Source organism: Camponotus floridanus, unplaced genomic scaffold, assembly GCF_003227725.1.
Source record: "Camponotus floridanus strain SB8 unplaced genomic scaffold, Cflo_v7.5 scaffold144, whole genome shotgun sequence".
Taxonomy (NCBI): Eukaryota; Metazoa; Arthropoda; class Insecta; order Hymenoptera; family Formicidae; genus Camponotus; species Camponotus floridanus.
This window is the reverse complement of record NW_020229264.1, coordinates 120,670-134,624: the sequence shown is the minus strand read 5'-3', so window position 1 is coordinate 134,624 and position 13,955 is coordinate 120,670. Positions and strand designations below refer to the sequence as shown.

General features: G+C 41.6%; 1 protein-coding gene across 15 annotated transcripts in view; it reads left to right on the top strand.

Annotated features, from left to right (window-relative positions):
• The first annotated feature begins 116 nt into the window (after positions 1–116).
• Positions 117–13,955, top strand: part of LOC105251134 (potassium voltage-gated channel subfamily H member 6) — a 100,864-nt gene continuing 87,025 nt past the window's right edge. For 12 of the 15 annotated variants that reach the window (XM_011257691.3, XM_011257689.3, XM_011257694.3 and 9 more), the window contains exon 1: positions 2,768–5,298. Coding sequence is in view for 14 of the 15 variants with exons in the window: in XM_011257689.3 (XP_011255991.1) it covers positions 5,223–5,298 (76 nt within the window). In the remaining variant the exon portion in view is untranslated. Of the gene's footprint in view, positions 271–2,767; positions 5,299–13,955 lie in introns of those variants that run through there. The other 3 variants (XM_025406455.1, XM_025406454.1, XM_011257688.3) reach the window with 2 other exon arrangements.

Genomic DNA, 13,955 nt, shown 5'->3' with positions numbered 1-13,955 from the left:
CGGCCGCCGACGAGGGCCGAGCGCGACCGAGCGCGACCGAAGACTGCCGAGCGCGGCCGAGCGCGGCCGAGTGTCACTCGGCGCCACGACGCTGCCATTTTTCAAAGACCCGGCGACGAGCGGCGATGTCGCGCGGTTCCCTCCGATTTTCCGTGTCTTACGCGAGTGTCGCGACGGAAATTCCGGTGAAATGGTGTCCCGTGTGAAGTCGACGACGCGAGGAACGAGAGGAGTGCCCGGATGGTCGCTGAGACATCGGCGGATTGCCAGGTAAGAGCGAATATTATATCGCGCGTACGCTTGGCGGTTCGCGTAATGGCGGATCAAGTTTGAACTTTTCCGCGCGTATTTTTTCCTTTCGTATTTTTGCCCATTTTTTTAATGCCGCGTTGATGTTACGCCCGACAGATTTATTCGCGCGAATGGACGCTTTCACTTTTGACGTTGACGCGATGACAGAGAGTTAAGGCTGATTTATAGAGGCCGTAGTTGTTAACTTGTGCCGAAACCGGTAAAGTTTAATATTGGCATTTCAATGCTTTTGTTCATGCTGAAAGCATGAATTTAAATATGTAATGCTTTCAGCCAGGGGCGGCACTGTCTCGCTCCTGGATAACAATCAATCGGGAAGGAGGATTTGATTTTTGAAAAAAAATTTTTTAATTCATATAAGAAAAGTTTAAATAAATAACCATGGTTCAAAGAAAATGACACAATATATTAATTTATCTTTTATATCACAGCAAATGCGTGCATTCCAATGTTATGTTTCTTTATAAATTCATTTAATACCTCTTCAGTATCTATATCAGTCATCTCATGATAAATATTTAACATTGAAATGTCATTTAACCGATCTCGAGATATTGTCCGTTGTCTTGTCATTATTCGTTTATGATTGTCAGGTCTGGATTTATCCAGACCATCCTTAGCGGTGCTCCTACTTTCAGCATGAACAAAAGCATTGAAATTCCAATATTGAACTTTACCGGTTCCGGCATAAGTTAACAGTTACGGCCTCTATAAACCTTAAGTCAAGCTTAAATTTTCGAGCTTAAATTTGAGAAAAATCGTAAGTGACGCGTTGATTGTGATCGATATTTATTCAAAATAGGCTACATCTTGATTACGAAATATTATAATCCGAATAATCCATCCTGTGAGAAAGGTAAATATTTTGCGCGTATTTTTTATCAGTGTCTAGAACGGTACCGCTAAACGTTGCGTGCGAACGTAAACATGTTTTTTTTATCGAATGTAAATACGAGCCGAGCTTGTCTGAATTCATTTGTTGTGAGATAGTACGTGCCAAAAACGCGCAAAGAACAAAACGAAATTGTTGATGGAGGGAAAATTTATCGCAGCGGATAAAATATTTCTCTCATCCGCCTCGCTAGTAATGTCACATTCTTTTTATCCGTTCTAGGTATATAATAGTCGTCTTTTTTCTCTCCTTTATCCGCGACTTTCTTACTGACTATTCCACGATAAGTTGAAATTTATCGACAGAGTGCGTTTGCAAAGTGACCCTACAATACGACATTGATATCGATTCGCAAATCCATTCCATTTTCTCACGAAACTGACAGACACGCACTTGTGCGTATCACGCAATATGCAAATTAATACTAAAAAAATAATTAGATATTTTTAATTATATACAATAAATGTGTCACGCTGTATTTTTATTAGCTTTATAATAATCTTATAAAAGCACAGATATATACACATTTTTTTTGCATAGATAAAAAATTTCTCTCTTTAATGGCTTGTATTTACATAATGCTATACATCATATCGCGAGTAAAATGTCTATTTTATTTTTTGTTGAATACGATCTGATATAGTACAATCATATGGAATAAAAAAAGCGATCGTTATATAATGTCGCGTTCATCAACATAGCATCTCTTTCCGCAGGAAATAAAGTACACTCTTTCGTACACTCTCAACAATCAAAGTAATTAATTTTCTTTTAACGACCATGAAATAGCAATACACTTTTCGAGTTATAAAGAAAATCTTTTCGCGAATTAATCTAACAAAAATGCAAGGTGACAAAATTGTGAGTCTTTTATAAACAAACAACGTTATATATTTTATATATTTTACAAAATTTTTATTCGTCCGTAAATTGTTGGTCGATAATTCAAAAACTGCTCGACAAAAATAAACGTTTAATCATACCTTTGCTCGAAATTAATTGATACCGCACAGAACATTGCAGCAATATTGCGGCAATATTGCAATGTCGCTGCAATATTCAGTGCTTCAGTGTGAATAAGTTTGTCGTTTGGAAAATATAAAACGTCTTTGTTTAAATTTAAAACGCAAAGTACTTTTCGCGTTACGATGGAATAAAACCTGGAAGTAAAACCCGGGGAATATACACGACGCGTTATGTCATTACGTCCTCGTGGATTGACGCGTACGTCGTTCGACCCCAAAGCTCGACACCCCCGTTGACGGAAGACAGAAGGGCGCCGAACGAAGAGAGCGGTCGGCGCGGAACCCCCTTATCAATATTATCAGCGAACGATGGGGCCGGTGCGGCGGGGAAGATTGCGGACGGAACGGAACAAGGGGATGGGAAGGCAGCAGTGTGCGATCGCGGTGGGTGAACCTGGGTGGGGATGTGTATCCGCGACGCAGGCGCCGTGCGCGACGCCCCCCCTCTTTCCTCCTTTGTTACGTGCCGACGTCGACGGCGTCGTCGTCGTCGTCGTCGCCGCCGCCGCCGTCGTCATCGTCGAGAGAGAGACGGAGAGAAAAAGAGACGTCGACCCGTCTCGCGCCTTCTCTCGCGCGAATCAGTTCTCCGACCGAACACACGACGGCGACTCGCCAAACCGCGGGACTCGGGTAAAAGCGACGAGGGTATCGCGTTGTCGCTCGACGTCGTCATCGGCCACTCCAAGTCGCGTTCTCGAAGAGACACCTCGAGAGACACCCCCGCGTGTGTGACGCATCGCGACGGGGTGGAGAGAGATTACAAGCACGCGGCGGAGCAACAGTGTTCGGCGACCTTCCTCTGGAGTGCGCCGGCCGTAGACGGTGATAGGGGGCGAGTCAGGTGTCTCCACCAACGGTACGAGGATCCCGAGAGGGTCGCGAGGTCAGCGAGAGGGCATCGTATCTCTGCGAAGGCGTGGTGGGTCACGTTTGCGTGATTTGTGACAGCGCACGGAGATAACGCGCTTCCGTAAACACGTGAGACATGGGCTTGATAGTGAAATCAATCGCGACATGTGCCGACGAATCCAGAGATAGATATCTAATCGAGTAAGATAGATTAGCGATAACATCGAGTACAGACGAAGGAGAGACGGAAGAGAGAGAAAGAGAAGAGACAGAGTTTGAAGGACGGTATTTTCGCTAGTTATTATGCATCATCCGAAAATCTCGGTCAATCTCTCAACGACGTCTCCCCCAACGATCTGATCTCGTCGACTGCTCGCGAGAAGTGTCGCATGCGGCGGATTTTTTACGCAATTCGGCGTGGCTACGCGAGCCGAGGGATACCCCGAGAGAGCAGACCGCGACAAAGGCGGTAGTCGGGCATGGTCGCGGAGGATGAGGAAGAAATACAAAAATAGCTGTCCCCGTGGTTGACCAGTGGAGATGCACAGCTGACCAGCCGCGTCAGTGAGCGAGAGAACGCGTGAGAGAGAGAGAGAGATAGAGAGAGAGAAAAACAGAAAGCGAGAGGAAGAGAAGGAGAGAGGGAGCGAGAGCCTCGACGTTCGATCAGCATCGGCGACATGCCGCGACTCGCGTCGGGACGACCGGACGAAGAATCGATCCGATCGCGGTGTTTCGTGTAAACGCTCCGACTGCAAACACACCACGTGCCTTCACCGTCGTCGTGAACAGCTCCGCTATCCTGGGCGTCGCGACGCCCACCCCCACTCGCCCGGCCGTCGACTCATCGCGTCGAAATCGTGCCATTTCCGACGAATTGTTTTCCTTTCGTTCGCACACGAGCGATCCAACAAACGACGTCGTGGAGATGTCCTCCGAGTCATGCGCCTCACCGAGACGTCAACGTTCCGCGATCTCGACTCTCGTAAAGTCTGACTTGGATCCCGTCGAGTCCAGCAAGATCCGCGAGTACCGCCGAGGAGTGCCTGTCAGGAACGCGAACCTCCCGAGGATCGAAGCCACGAGGTTGTTGACCCACCGCATCGCGACGCCGTCGCGTCAATATTTTTCGGCTATATCGGGTCGCTCGATCGCAAATTGAGACTCACGAGGATTCGACGCGCGTGTCAGCTGTAAGCGATATGAGAGCCCATCGACGAGAGAGGACCGAGTATCGCGTCGAGGACGGACGTTGCCGGCGAGCGACGGAGGTATCGTCGTCGTCGTAGCTCTCTCCAAATCGCCGACGACGATTACGTGACGATCCAGGTGGAGGCCAACCACCAGTTCCTCGGTGGAAATCACGAAAACGCCGCCCCCGCGAGAAAGATTCCGACGAAGATTCCCGCTATAAATAGATGTCTTCTCGCGTGGATCCCGTCTCTTGAAGCACACGCGTTATCGGAGTGACAACGCGTACACGTGCGACACGTATGTCGGCCGTTCGACAAGGTGGTACCGACCTTCCCCGCGGATCGACGGCAGAAGGTCGTATCGTCGTGACGCTCCAGGCCGACGATCTTAGACGTATACCTAGATAGAGACGAGAACTCCGGGTCCAAATCAACGTGGCTTCGAGCCTTTCTCGCTCTTCGCGACAGTCTCAATCGCGACACATCGATATCGCCAAGACCAAGACCAAGAACAACGACCATACATCTCGGCGCCCTCCTGGCGAACGAATAGACACGAGACAAGAGCATCCGCTTCGGAGACCACGACCTCTTTCTCGTTTAGCTTCGCTCTTCGGCCTCTTCGTATCCGCTAAGAAGCCAGAGGAAAGCAGACGAATGCATCGCTGATTTACACCGCGATCGTCGTCCGACTACAGCAACGAAAGATCTTTCTTTCCCCTCCCTCCGTTGAGTCTCAAGTCGTTACGTTACGCTATCTTACGGCTGATCACTATGCTCAACTCGTGTTGTGCTTTTTTCTATCGTGCTCGTGCATTGTACGCCGCGAGTGTTTTTTCCTAGTGTTTTAGTATTATCGATACACTAGAGATAGGGCCCGTTGCGCCCTAAACGGTCAAACGCGGAGGTCTCTCGGCTGTCCAGATACCTGAAAATCCTCTTCCTGAGATGCCTGTTAGACGAGGTCACGTGGCGCCCAGAACTACGATCATCGAGACCATCATCAGAAAGTTCGATACGCACGGTAAGTCGAGGCCAATCGCGCGGCCGCGATCGCGTGCTCCATAAATTTCATTGAAGTAATCAACGATGGATTTTTTTCTAAAATCGCGATATTTATTTCTCTAAAATTACCGTGGAAAATAATCAAATAATAGTATCCGCGACGATCATTTTCCGCGGGCAGTTTTATTCGCGTAAAAAGAGAGAACGAAAATTTCACGCAATGCGACACAAGGCAGTCCGCGAATCGCGTTTCGTTTCGGCGACATCGATACCGTTGCATAACGTTGTATCGATTATACGAATTATGATAATGACGTTTCTATTTGTGTCGATTAATTCAACAATTTTACTAACTTAACGGTGCAACGTAGTAAACATTCACCCGACAAAAAGAGAGTTAAGTTTTTAATGAATGTATTAGCGGGAATATGCGGAATATTATTTTTCTCGCTCGATTATCATAAATTTTCATAATATTATATATATTCAATGTTTTTATGATCGTGCTGCGTGAATTAGTATTCAAGATCGCTACGATAATATTATATACAAGACGTAAAAATTAAATATGAACGTATTTTACATCAATTTGAAAAACTCAAAATATTTTTCTACGTTAATTATTTTAACGCGCGTTCGTTTACACGGAAATGTCGCTCGCGCGATTTACCCCTTTTGCTCCTTTTCCATTTTAAAGGTCAAAACTAAAAATGGAACGCTCGTCTCTTCCGACAGACGCGAAAATATAATCAAAATACTAAGGAATACCTCGGTTGAAATATGTCGAATGTGCGGGCATCGAGGTTCATTTTCAATATTATGTAAAACATGCCGACTATACGAAATGAATGTGGGAGGGCTCGATTAAATGGAGGAAAGGGGTAGCTCTATGTCACAATGGGACAATGCATGTCACTGGCAATATCACTCCAGAAATGCTTCAAGTCTTTGCGAGACGAGGAATAGGCGCGAGAAGAGGGAAATCGAATTGATTGCGAGAAGGGAAGAGAGATAGAGGATTGATGGAGACAAGCAACGATTTCTTTTGCATAGTCGCGATTTACTGACAAGAATAGTCCTTGAAAGGATTCCTCGTTTAGATAAGGATATTCTGTATATACACCTTAATATATATATACAACACTAAAGTATAAAGATGCGCGTATACGTTATGTCGTAGTGAGAAACGTGAGGTATTTCATGATTTTTTTACTGATAACCAAATCACAAATAGCTACCTTTTTACACAGAAAATTATATAAACCGAATGTGTCTAGACAAACAGATTCAAAATTTATATTGTTAATATGATACATGTCTTGCGATATCGAAATACGACACATACATAATAAATATTCTTCCGATATTATAGTTCAAGGTTAACTGATTGAATTGTTGTGAAATTATTTCATATTTATGACGCGATATTATCGTACAGCTGAGAAATACGCGATATACCACACAATGAAATTCATTGTCATAACTAAATGCTAATATATGCGTTTGCGCGTAGTTAATATCGAAACTCTTTGAGTTTGCAAAGAAATCTGCGTTTCCACTTAAATATGGAACGTTGTAGATATCAAGTGAAGTAGAGTTGAAGTAGAAATTTTGTTTTCGTACACACTTTAATATTATTTCTGTATAAATCGTTTTCCTAAAATAACATATTTAACGATAACATATTAAAGAACATTTGCGAAATATATAAATTGTAAATGCAATTCTGCAGCTTGCATTCTCTCAAACTGGTTAACTGGAATTAAATCGGTCAGAAAGGCTCGAGAATTCTTTGAATAGGGAATTAGAATTTATGTGCTGAGTAAGGCTTTGCTTCTATTTCCGTATTTTTTATCTCTGCGGAGACAACTCATTTCGTGGAGAAAAAAGAAAAAGAAAAATATAGAAACAGAAAAAATACATATGCAATTGTGTTAAAATGTGTAAATTTTATAATGTTATTAATTGTCCGGATGTTTTGTTGTTTTAATTATTCCAACAATCAAATTATTAAGAATATTTATTAAAGATATTTATTTTTTGGACAAAGTTATTACAGATACTGATTGCGTATCTCTCGGAACAAAAAAAAGTAAAGTCGAGATTCGTAATGTAATTGGATAATTTCGAAATACCGGTGTTTTTCCGTTTCTAGAACACATTTTCTTTTTATTTTTAATAAAAAAGTTAGTACGCCGGCAATGAACAAAAATCGCTTTCGTCGCATTGAAAAGAATTCTTGGCTCCACGTAATTTAATAAATGTCGCTACACGCCAAGTAATGTCACGGCAAGTATAGCGAATGCGACATTAGTCTCCCTTAATCGTTAAATAAATGACTGCAATTCTCTTGAGCGATGAGACTATACCGAGCAACGGTGTCAAGTTTATTGGCATATGATGGAAAAGTGAAGCTCGTAATATGATTGAATAACGATTTCATGTATTAGATTTCCAGTATCAATATTGGTTCAACAGCTTTTACAATATCGCGACAGGCAATTTTCTCTTAACAAGATTAAATTTATTTTCGGTGTTCGCAATTTTTTCTGTGGCAATGCACAAATATTGAGCCCTTTGCTGTGCACTATACAATATTATTTATGTATCCTATCGCGAATATTAATCTTTAAATATTAAAGTAACGATTCTATGAAATACGAATTAAATATTATAGTTGTCGTAACATTTTATATCGAAAATTTCAAAGGCTTCAACATATTTTAGCTCAAGAAAAGCTTTTCCTTACGTGCAAGAATATAAATTTCTGAAAGAATTCCCCTCGATTATATCGTGTTCACCAAAGATCATTTTTTGTGTCAACGATAGCAATCAATGTTCAAGCTCATTCAATTTCTTTCCGCGCGATTCAACATTTACAGAGAAAGTTCATGCGGCGAAATTACTGACAAACTCGGCCACGACGGGCACGAAGAAGGGTGTGTGGTAATAGGCATTAACGCGATAACTTCCCTCCAGAGAGAAGACCTTCGTGCGCTAATTTATGTAATAAAAAATATGTATGTGTGCCAGTCAAGTGTGTCGTGGCTTCTAATCTGACGTCTCCTCTACAGCAGCGGTTGTCTATCCTCCCCCCGGCGCGTTTACCTTTTTTTTTTCCTTCTTTATATCACTCTTTGTCGCGACCTAATGACTCTTGTGATCGCGTTCCACATGTGCTCGATACTCTTCACCTGTCCTCTCGAACGATAATCGAATACGACGTCGCAGGGTTGATCCGTTTCCCATCGCAAATTGCATCGTTGCCGCGTCGCAAAAAGTTAAACAATTCGGAGAAGTAAATCGATGCCGGAACTTTTCGGAAATTGAGTCTTTTTACCGAATCAGTGCCAAATTCCAGTTCGATTCTCCTCCCCCTCGATGTAAACGGCCGGTTTTTCAAGCCTCCGCTATCCAACTTAGATCCGCGCACTCTCTACCTAAGGTCCCGACGGATATACTTAACTTTTTTCCTGCTATAATAAGGTCTGCGAACTTGATGGAATTTGTAAAAGTTTGAAGCAAAGTTATACCTCTTTGACCTTTAGATGCAGAAAAGAACGTTTTTCTTCGTATAAATGTCGACTCCGATATAAAAGCCTCCCATGCTTTATATGTTCTGTCTTTTGTACATACAAGCAATCGATCAAAAACACCCTGAAATGATATTATTAAAGTTCAAGTTAGAAATATTTCTTAGACTTAAATATTCATCACATTTCCTGTTGTCAATAATGATGTTAAATTACAATTTTGTCAGATCTAAGGATATCTAAATTATAAATCGATACAGGCGATTTTATTTGCGGATAAATTGTAAATTTGTGTTTTTCGATTGGTCGCGTTCGAATACCATGTGTCAAGGACAGATTCGACGAGAGATTCGTTTGGCAAATACTCGAAAATGCGCACGCAGACAACACGAACACACAACAGAAACCGAAATCGACAATATGCGACACCGAGAACCTGGCACAGAAGCTTCCCTTTTCGTGTATGAAGCTATTAAAAGTCGACAATTACCGCGCTTAGAATTCTCTTTCCGTTTCGTTTGATGATGAGCTTTACCATCAAACGTCTCTTATCTCGAAGTTACTTAATCTTGCGGAACAATGGACGGCGATCTGTCATTCCTATTTGTCGACAGAGGCAATAGACGTGCTGTCACTCACAAGAATCGCGCTCGCGTGTTTACAGTCGATTCGAACTGACGCGTGATTTATTTCACTAATTATATGTTGCACGAACAATACGTTGAGGGATGAGATCGCTTCTCGTTGTATCATTTATATACTAATGAAATTATAAATCCTTCATCATAATTTTAATACGAATATGGAACGAAAATTAGATTCAGCAGCTTTCTGTTCAAGGCTGGCATAATCGGCTTTAAGCGGAGAGAACGAGCGATCCTTTATTTAGCCATCTAAAAGTCCTTCTGACACTTGTGCGACTGTGAGCGTTAAAAGTCACCGTTACGGTAGATCAATCAGCCACTTAGGTTCCGCCGCGTTTTCAACCCCTTTGAACTTTTCCCTTTCTATGACGCTTTTGCACATTCAATATTCACGCTGCACAACGCGTGACTCGAAAATCTTCATCAGAGGCTCATCAAATCTTCATTTGATTCGCGCGGCAACTTTGTGAACATCCGATTGAATCACTCATTCGCTTCGCCAAAAATAGAAAACATTTTTACTTGTGTGTTTTCTGTCGTCGAGACACGTCACGAAAAAAATTAAATACGAATTTACGCGTACGTGCAATTATGCAATGTGGCATTAATGTAGCTTTTCGCGGATCGATGATTTATATTTGGACCACTTGTTATATAACTCACGTAATCGCTCATTTTTCTGCTTTTATTACTTGTCGCGACTGGCGACTAGATTTCTCGTCTCCGGGCATCTCGTAAAGATTTACATAGCGCAAGGTACTAGCGGACTGATTTATCGAATTGAGCAGATCCAGGGTCGATTGGAGATCGCGAGACCTCGACGGTCTCACGAGTGACCTACTTTTGTGTTATGCTTCTCGAAAATCGTGACGTACAAAAGTCAACGGCTACGTCACCCACGGCTTTGACCGTTTTCTCCTACTACGAATACGAAGGGAAAGTTTCTCCCCACAATGACTTCGGCCAGTTGACGGAAATCACAATGAATAGCCGGCGATTTCGCGCGATTCTCGCACACGGTTTTCGTCGCGTGACGCGTATGTACGCTCGTGTAAATTCGTCCAGAAACTTTGGACAGTCGCCAGGATGGATATTTAAAATTCTCGGTTCTCGAGAACATCCGCCAGATTCTTTTTTTTCCACGGATGTCGATGATTTGTGACGACAACTATGCGTACAGATACTTTTCCCGATAAACTCGTGGACGAGGATCTGTCAGCGGACGTGTACGATCGCGAAAATTCCGCACCTTGTTTTAACTTTTCATACTAAATTTCATACTAAATTTGCCTATATATTTCTTTCATTTATTACTTCATTCCCGGCGACCTTACTATCGAGATGCTGATAAATATGTAACCACTTGGCTGAGCCAAAAAGCGCGCGAACGCCGTCGATCGACGATCTCGGGGTCGAGGTTGGTGAAAAATAGCTCAATGATAAAACAGTTAATGAGATCGTCGAATATATATTTATACCGATCATTCTCTAGTGACGAGAAAAAATATTTTAAATACAAAATGGAGGAATATTATGTAATCGCGTGAGCGCGCGCATATTTCTAATTCTAATTGAATTCTACTGGGGAGATTGCTTCGTCCACGTGACAACCATTTGTCACGGCAGATTTTGAATGACAGATAAATTATCGAACTCATCGTCGATCGTCGAATGGTTGGCATATTCGCGATGCGAGATCTTTTATATTCTAGCAAAACAAGAACCTGCGCGGCCTCGTAAAAAGGCACGTACGTATCCTAGCACGTAAATCTAATCAAACACGTCAATTTTCTAGTCTTCAAATACACGACTACACGTCAAATTGCTTTTACTCTGTTTAAAAAATTCAGAGCGTAATGAAAGATATCCTCGCGTAAAAATAAACTTAAAGGAAAGTGAGAACTTTCAGACAAGTTAAGTGTTGAAAAGAGAGAGATCTTTTTCTGTAAAATACTGCGTGAAAATGGAATGTCGGCTTATTTATCACATTCACGTTTCTCGCGATCCGTATTGGCCTGTCTTGTAATAATGATACCATTAAAAACAGACGTTGTTTAATTTGGCACTTTATATTTTCGAGATTTGACTCTCACGAGTCTTCGCCGTGTCTTCGTGTGTCACGGAAATATACGAAAATGTGTCTTACAGATGGCTAATGAAATAGATTATTGGATCTATGTTAACTTTATGATTTCTTTTGTGCGTCTCTCGCTGTTACCAGATGGATCAGTCGTTTATTTTACTCGCTCGTACGAGAGGCGTGGAAAAGATCATTAATTTCGGCATGTTTCCCTTTACCAGCGGGATCCACCTTTGAAGATTGCGTTAATACAAGACGAATGCGTCTGCAACGTAGCAAATACTGTTGCCTTTCATGCGATTTTTTTGATGAATAAAATTAACAAAATTCTAATTGTCGTTATACATTTACAAATATTGTTCATCATATCATGCTATTTAAGAATTGCCAAAAGATATAACTGAAAACTGAATTATTCCTCACAGAAATACCATACGTAATTAAGAAGTTACGCAAAAGGATTGTTATGTCGAGTTTAAAGTTTCTCTATTCGCAAAGGAATTTTGAAATTATATGTATCTCACATACATTCCGAAAATTGCAAAGATAAATTTCAATTTACCTTGTAAATTAACTGGCGTATATTACTGCGTTCGTGGACTTGCAGTTTAGAAACTGGGATTCGCCTTAACGAGTGCCTTTGATGCCATCGAATCGCCTGGGTGCATCTTAATTATGGCACTTTCCGCAATTCGCTTGCAATTTCGAAGTCAAGTTTCGTGTAACGCGTTCAAGATCGCGCGATCAGGTTTATTATTTCTCACCGCGATTTCCTTTGAATTGCCCATTCGTTTCGTACTGCGCCCGTGAACCTTGAAGGCACTTTTGGGTCAATCGTTAATAAAATTTCATCATTTCGCTCGCATGAGATGCATCTCTGTATTTTTATCGTATACCAAACGCGAGCGTATCCTTCGGCTTATTTTCTTTCGACAAAAATCGTGGATTTAATATCGTTGTTATCATTGGTATATCGATGGTATTTGCGATTCTCCACGGATGAAAATAAACCGGTTTCCGCATAAAGCGAAATCATATGTTCAATTCGCATCTCTTGAATAAATTTTGCATCTTTTACTTGGTAAAGTATCAAAAGCGATTAATGCATTAAAATGTTTGATGTGACGGTCATATTTGTTTAAATTAGAATCGTTGAAATCATGCTGGAGGCGCGAGTAACATTGATACATGTTCCCTTCGTTAAATGCTAAGATAATTTCAAGTTTCTTGCCTAATGACGCAGACGCCCGAAATATTCCGATGGCTGAGTTACATCTCGCAGATCTTAAAGTTGTCGTTCTTTCGTAGAACTTCTATTTTCTTCTGTGCCGCGAGCGTATAGCGCAAATGCGTTCTTGGCACCGAATGCGAGTTGCATTCTTTGTCGGTGTCCCCCCTCGAACGGAAGAACTTGACAAAACGCAACGATGAGTAACATTATGAAGAGGAAAAAAGTGGCGAATGGTCAACAAGATACAAACATTGATCACTTGTTCGAGTTTACGAGTGACACTTTTAAACATTTATACGCTTATATAAATGCATAGTTTAAATTTTACTCCATTATTATATTTAAAGGAGAGATTATCGATTTTCCTAATAATATACATTATTTTTTAATAATGTTTGAATTTAAGCATCCACATATATAAAATTACATTCTCTAAAATTCCTCAAGGTCAGACTAGAATAATTTTTAACATTTCGAAAATTATTAATATCGCTCATTTATATGAAGAAAATTATATTGATTCTGGATCAATCGAGGAATCTGTGACGAGAAATTTAAATGCTGCCAAATACAATATGCAAGTCGTTCACGATCAAATTAGCGGTTCAAAGAGACAAGGGCGGCTCGGACAGTCAGTACGTCGAAAGACGAAGTAACTCAGCTAAGTGACATCCTTGGCAAAGGGCCACAACAGCCCTGCCGTGAGATGCAAACTCGGCGAATTCTATTTCTAATCTACGACCGATAAAGTCGCCACGATGGGTCGGGTAAAAAGAGATCTTACACCTAGGTGGTCTTCGTTTACGTTGCTACTTTGATGCTTCTTCGCCGACCGTTCCTCTTCAAGCTCGAGTCATCGAAACGATTTTTGTCTCGCGAAAATTTTCACTGGTGGGTTTTATCAGGATTTCGTTATACCAGAGATTTTGCGCAATCCCTTTATAATCGAGGAAAGCCTCGATAAAGATCGGAAGAAAGAAAATGTAATTCGAGTCGGGGATAGAATTGAAGCTGCGAGCTCGAAAGACTGTACCGGAGGATATGGCATCAACGATAATGCGAAGCGTTGCATTTGTAATGTCGAAAATTTAATTCATTATCGCAAAGTGCTTCTCTAGTTATACCCACGTGTGCCAATTTGAAAGTATAAGCATTAACTGTATGTTCTGCGCACGTCAAGTTAATGAG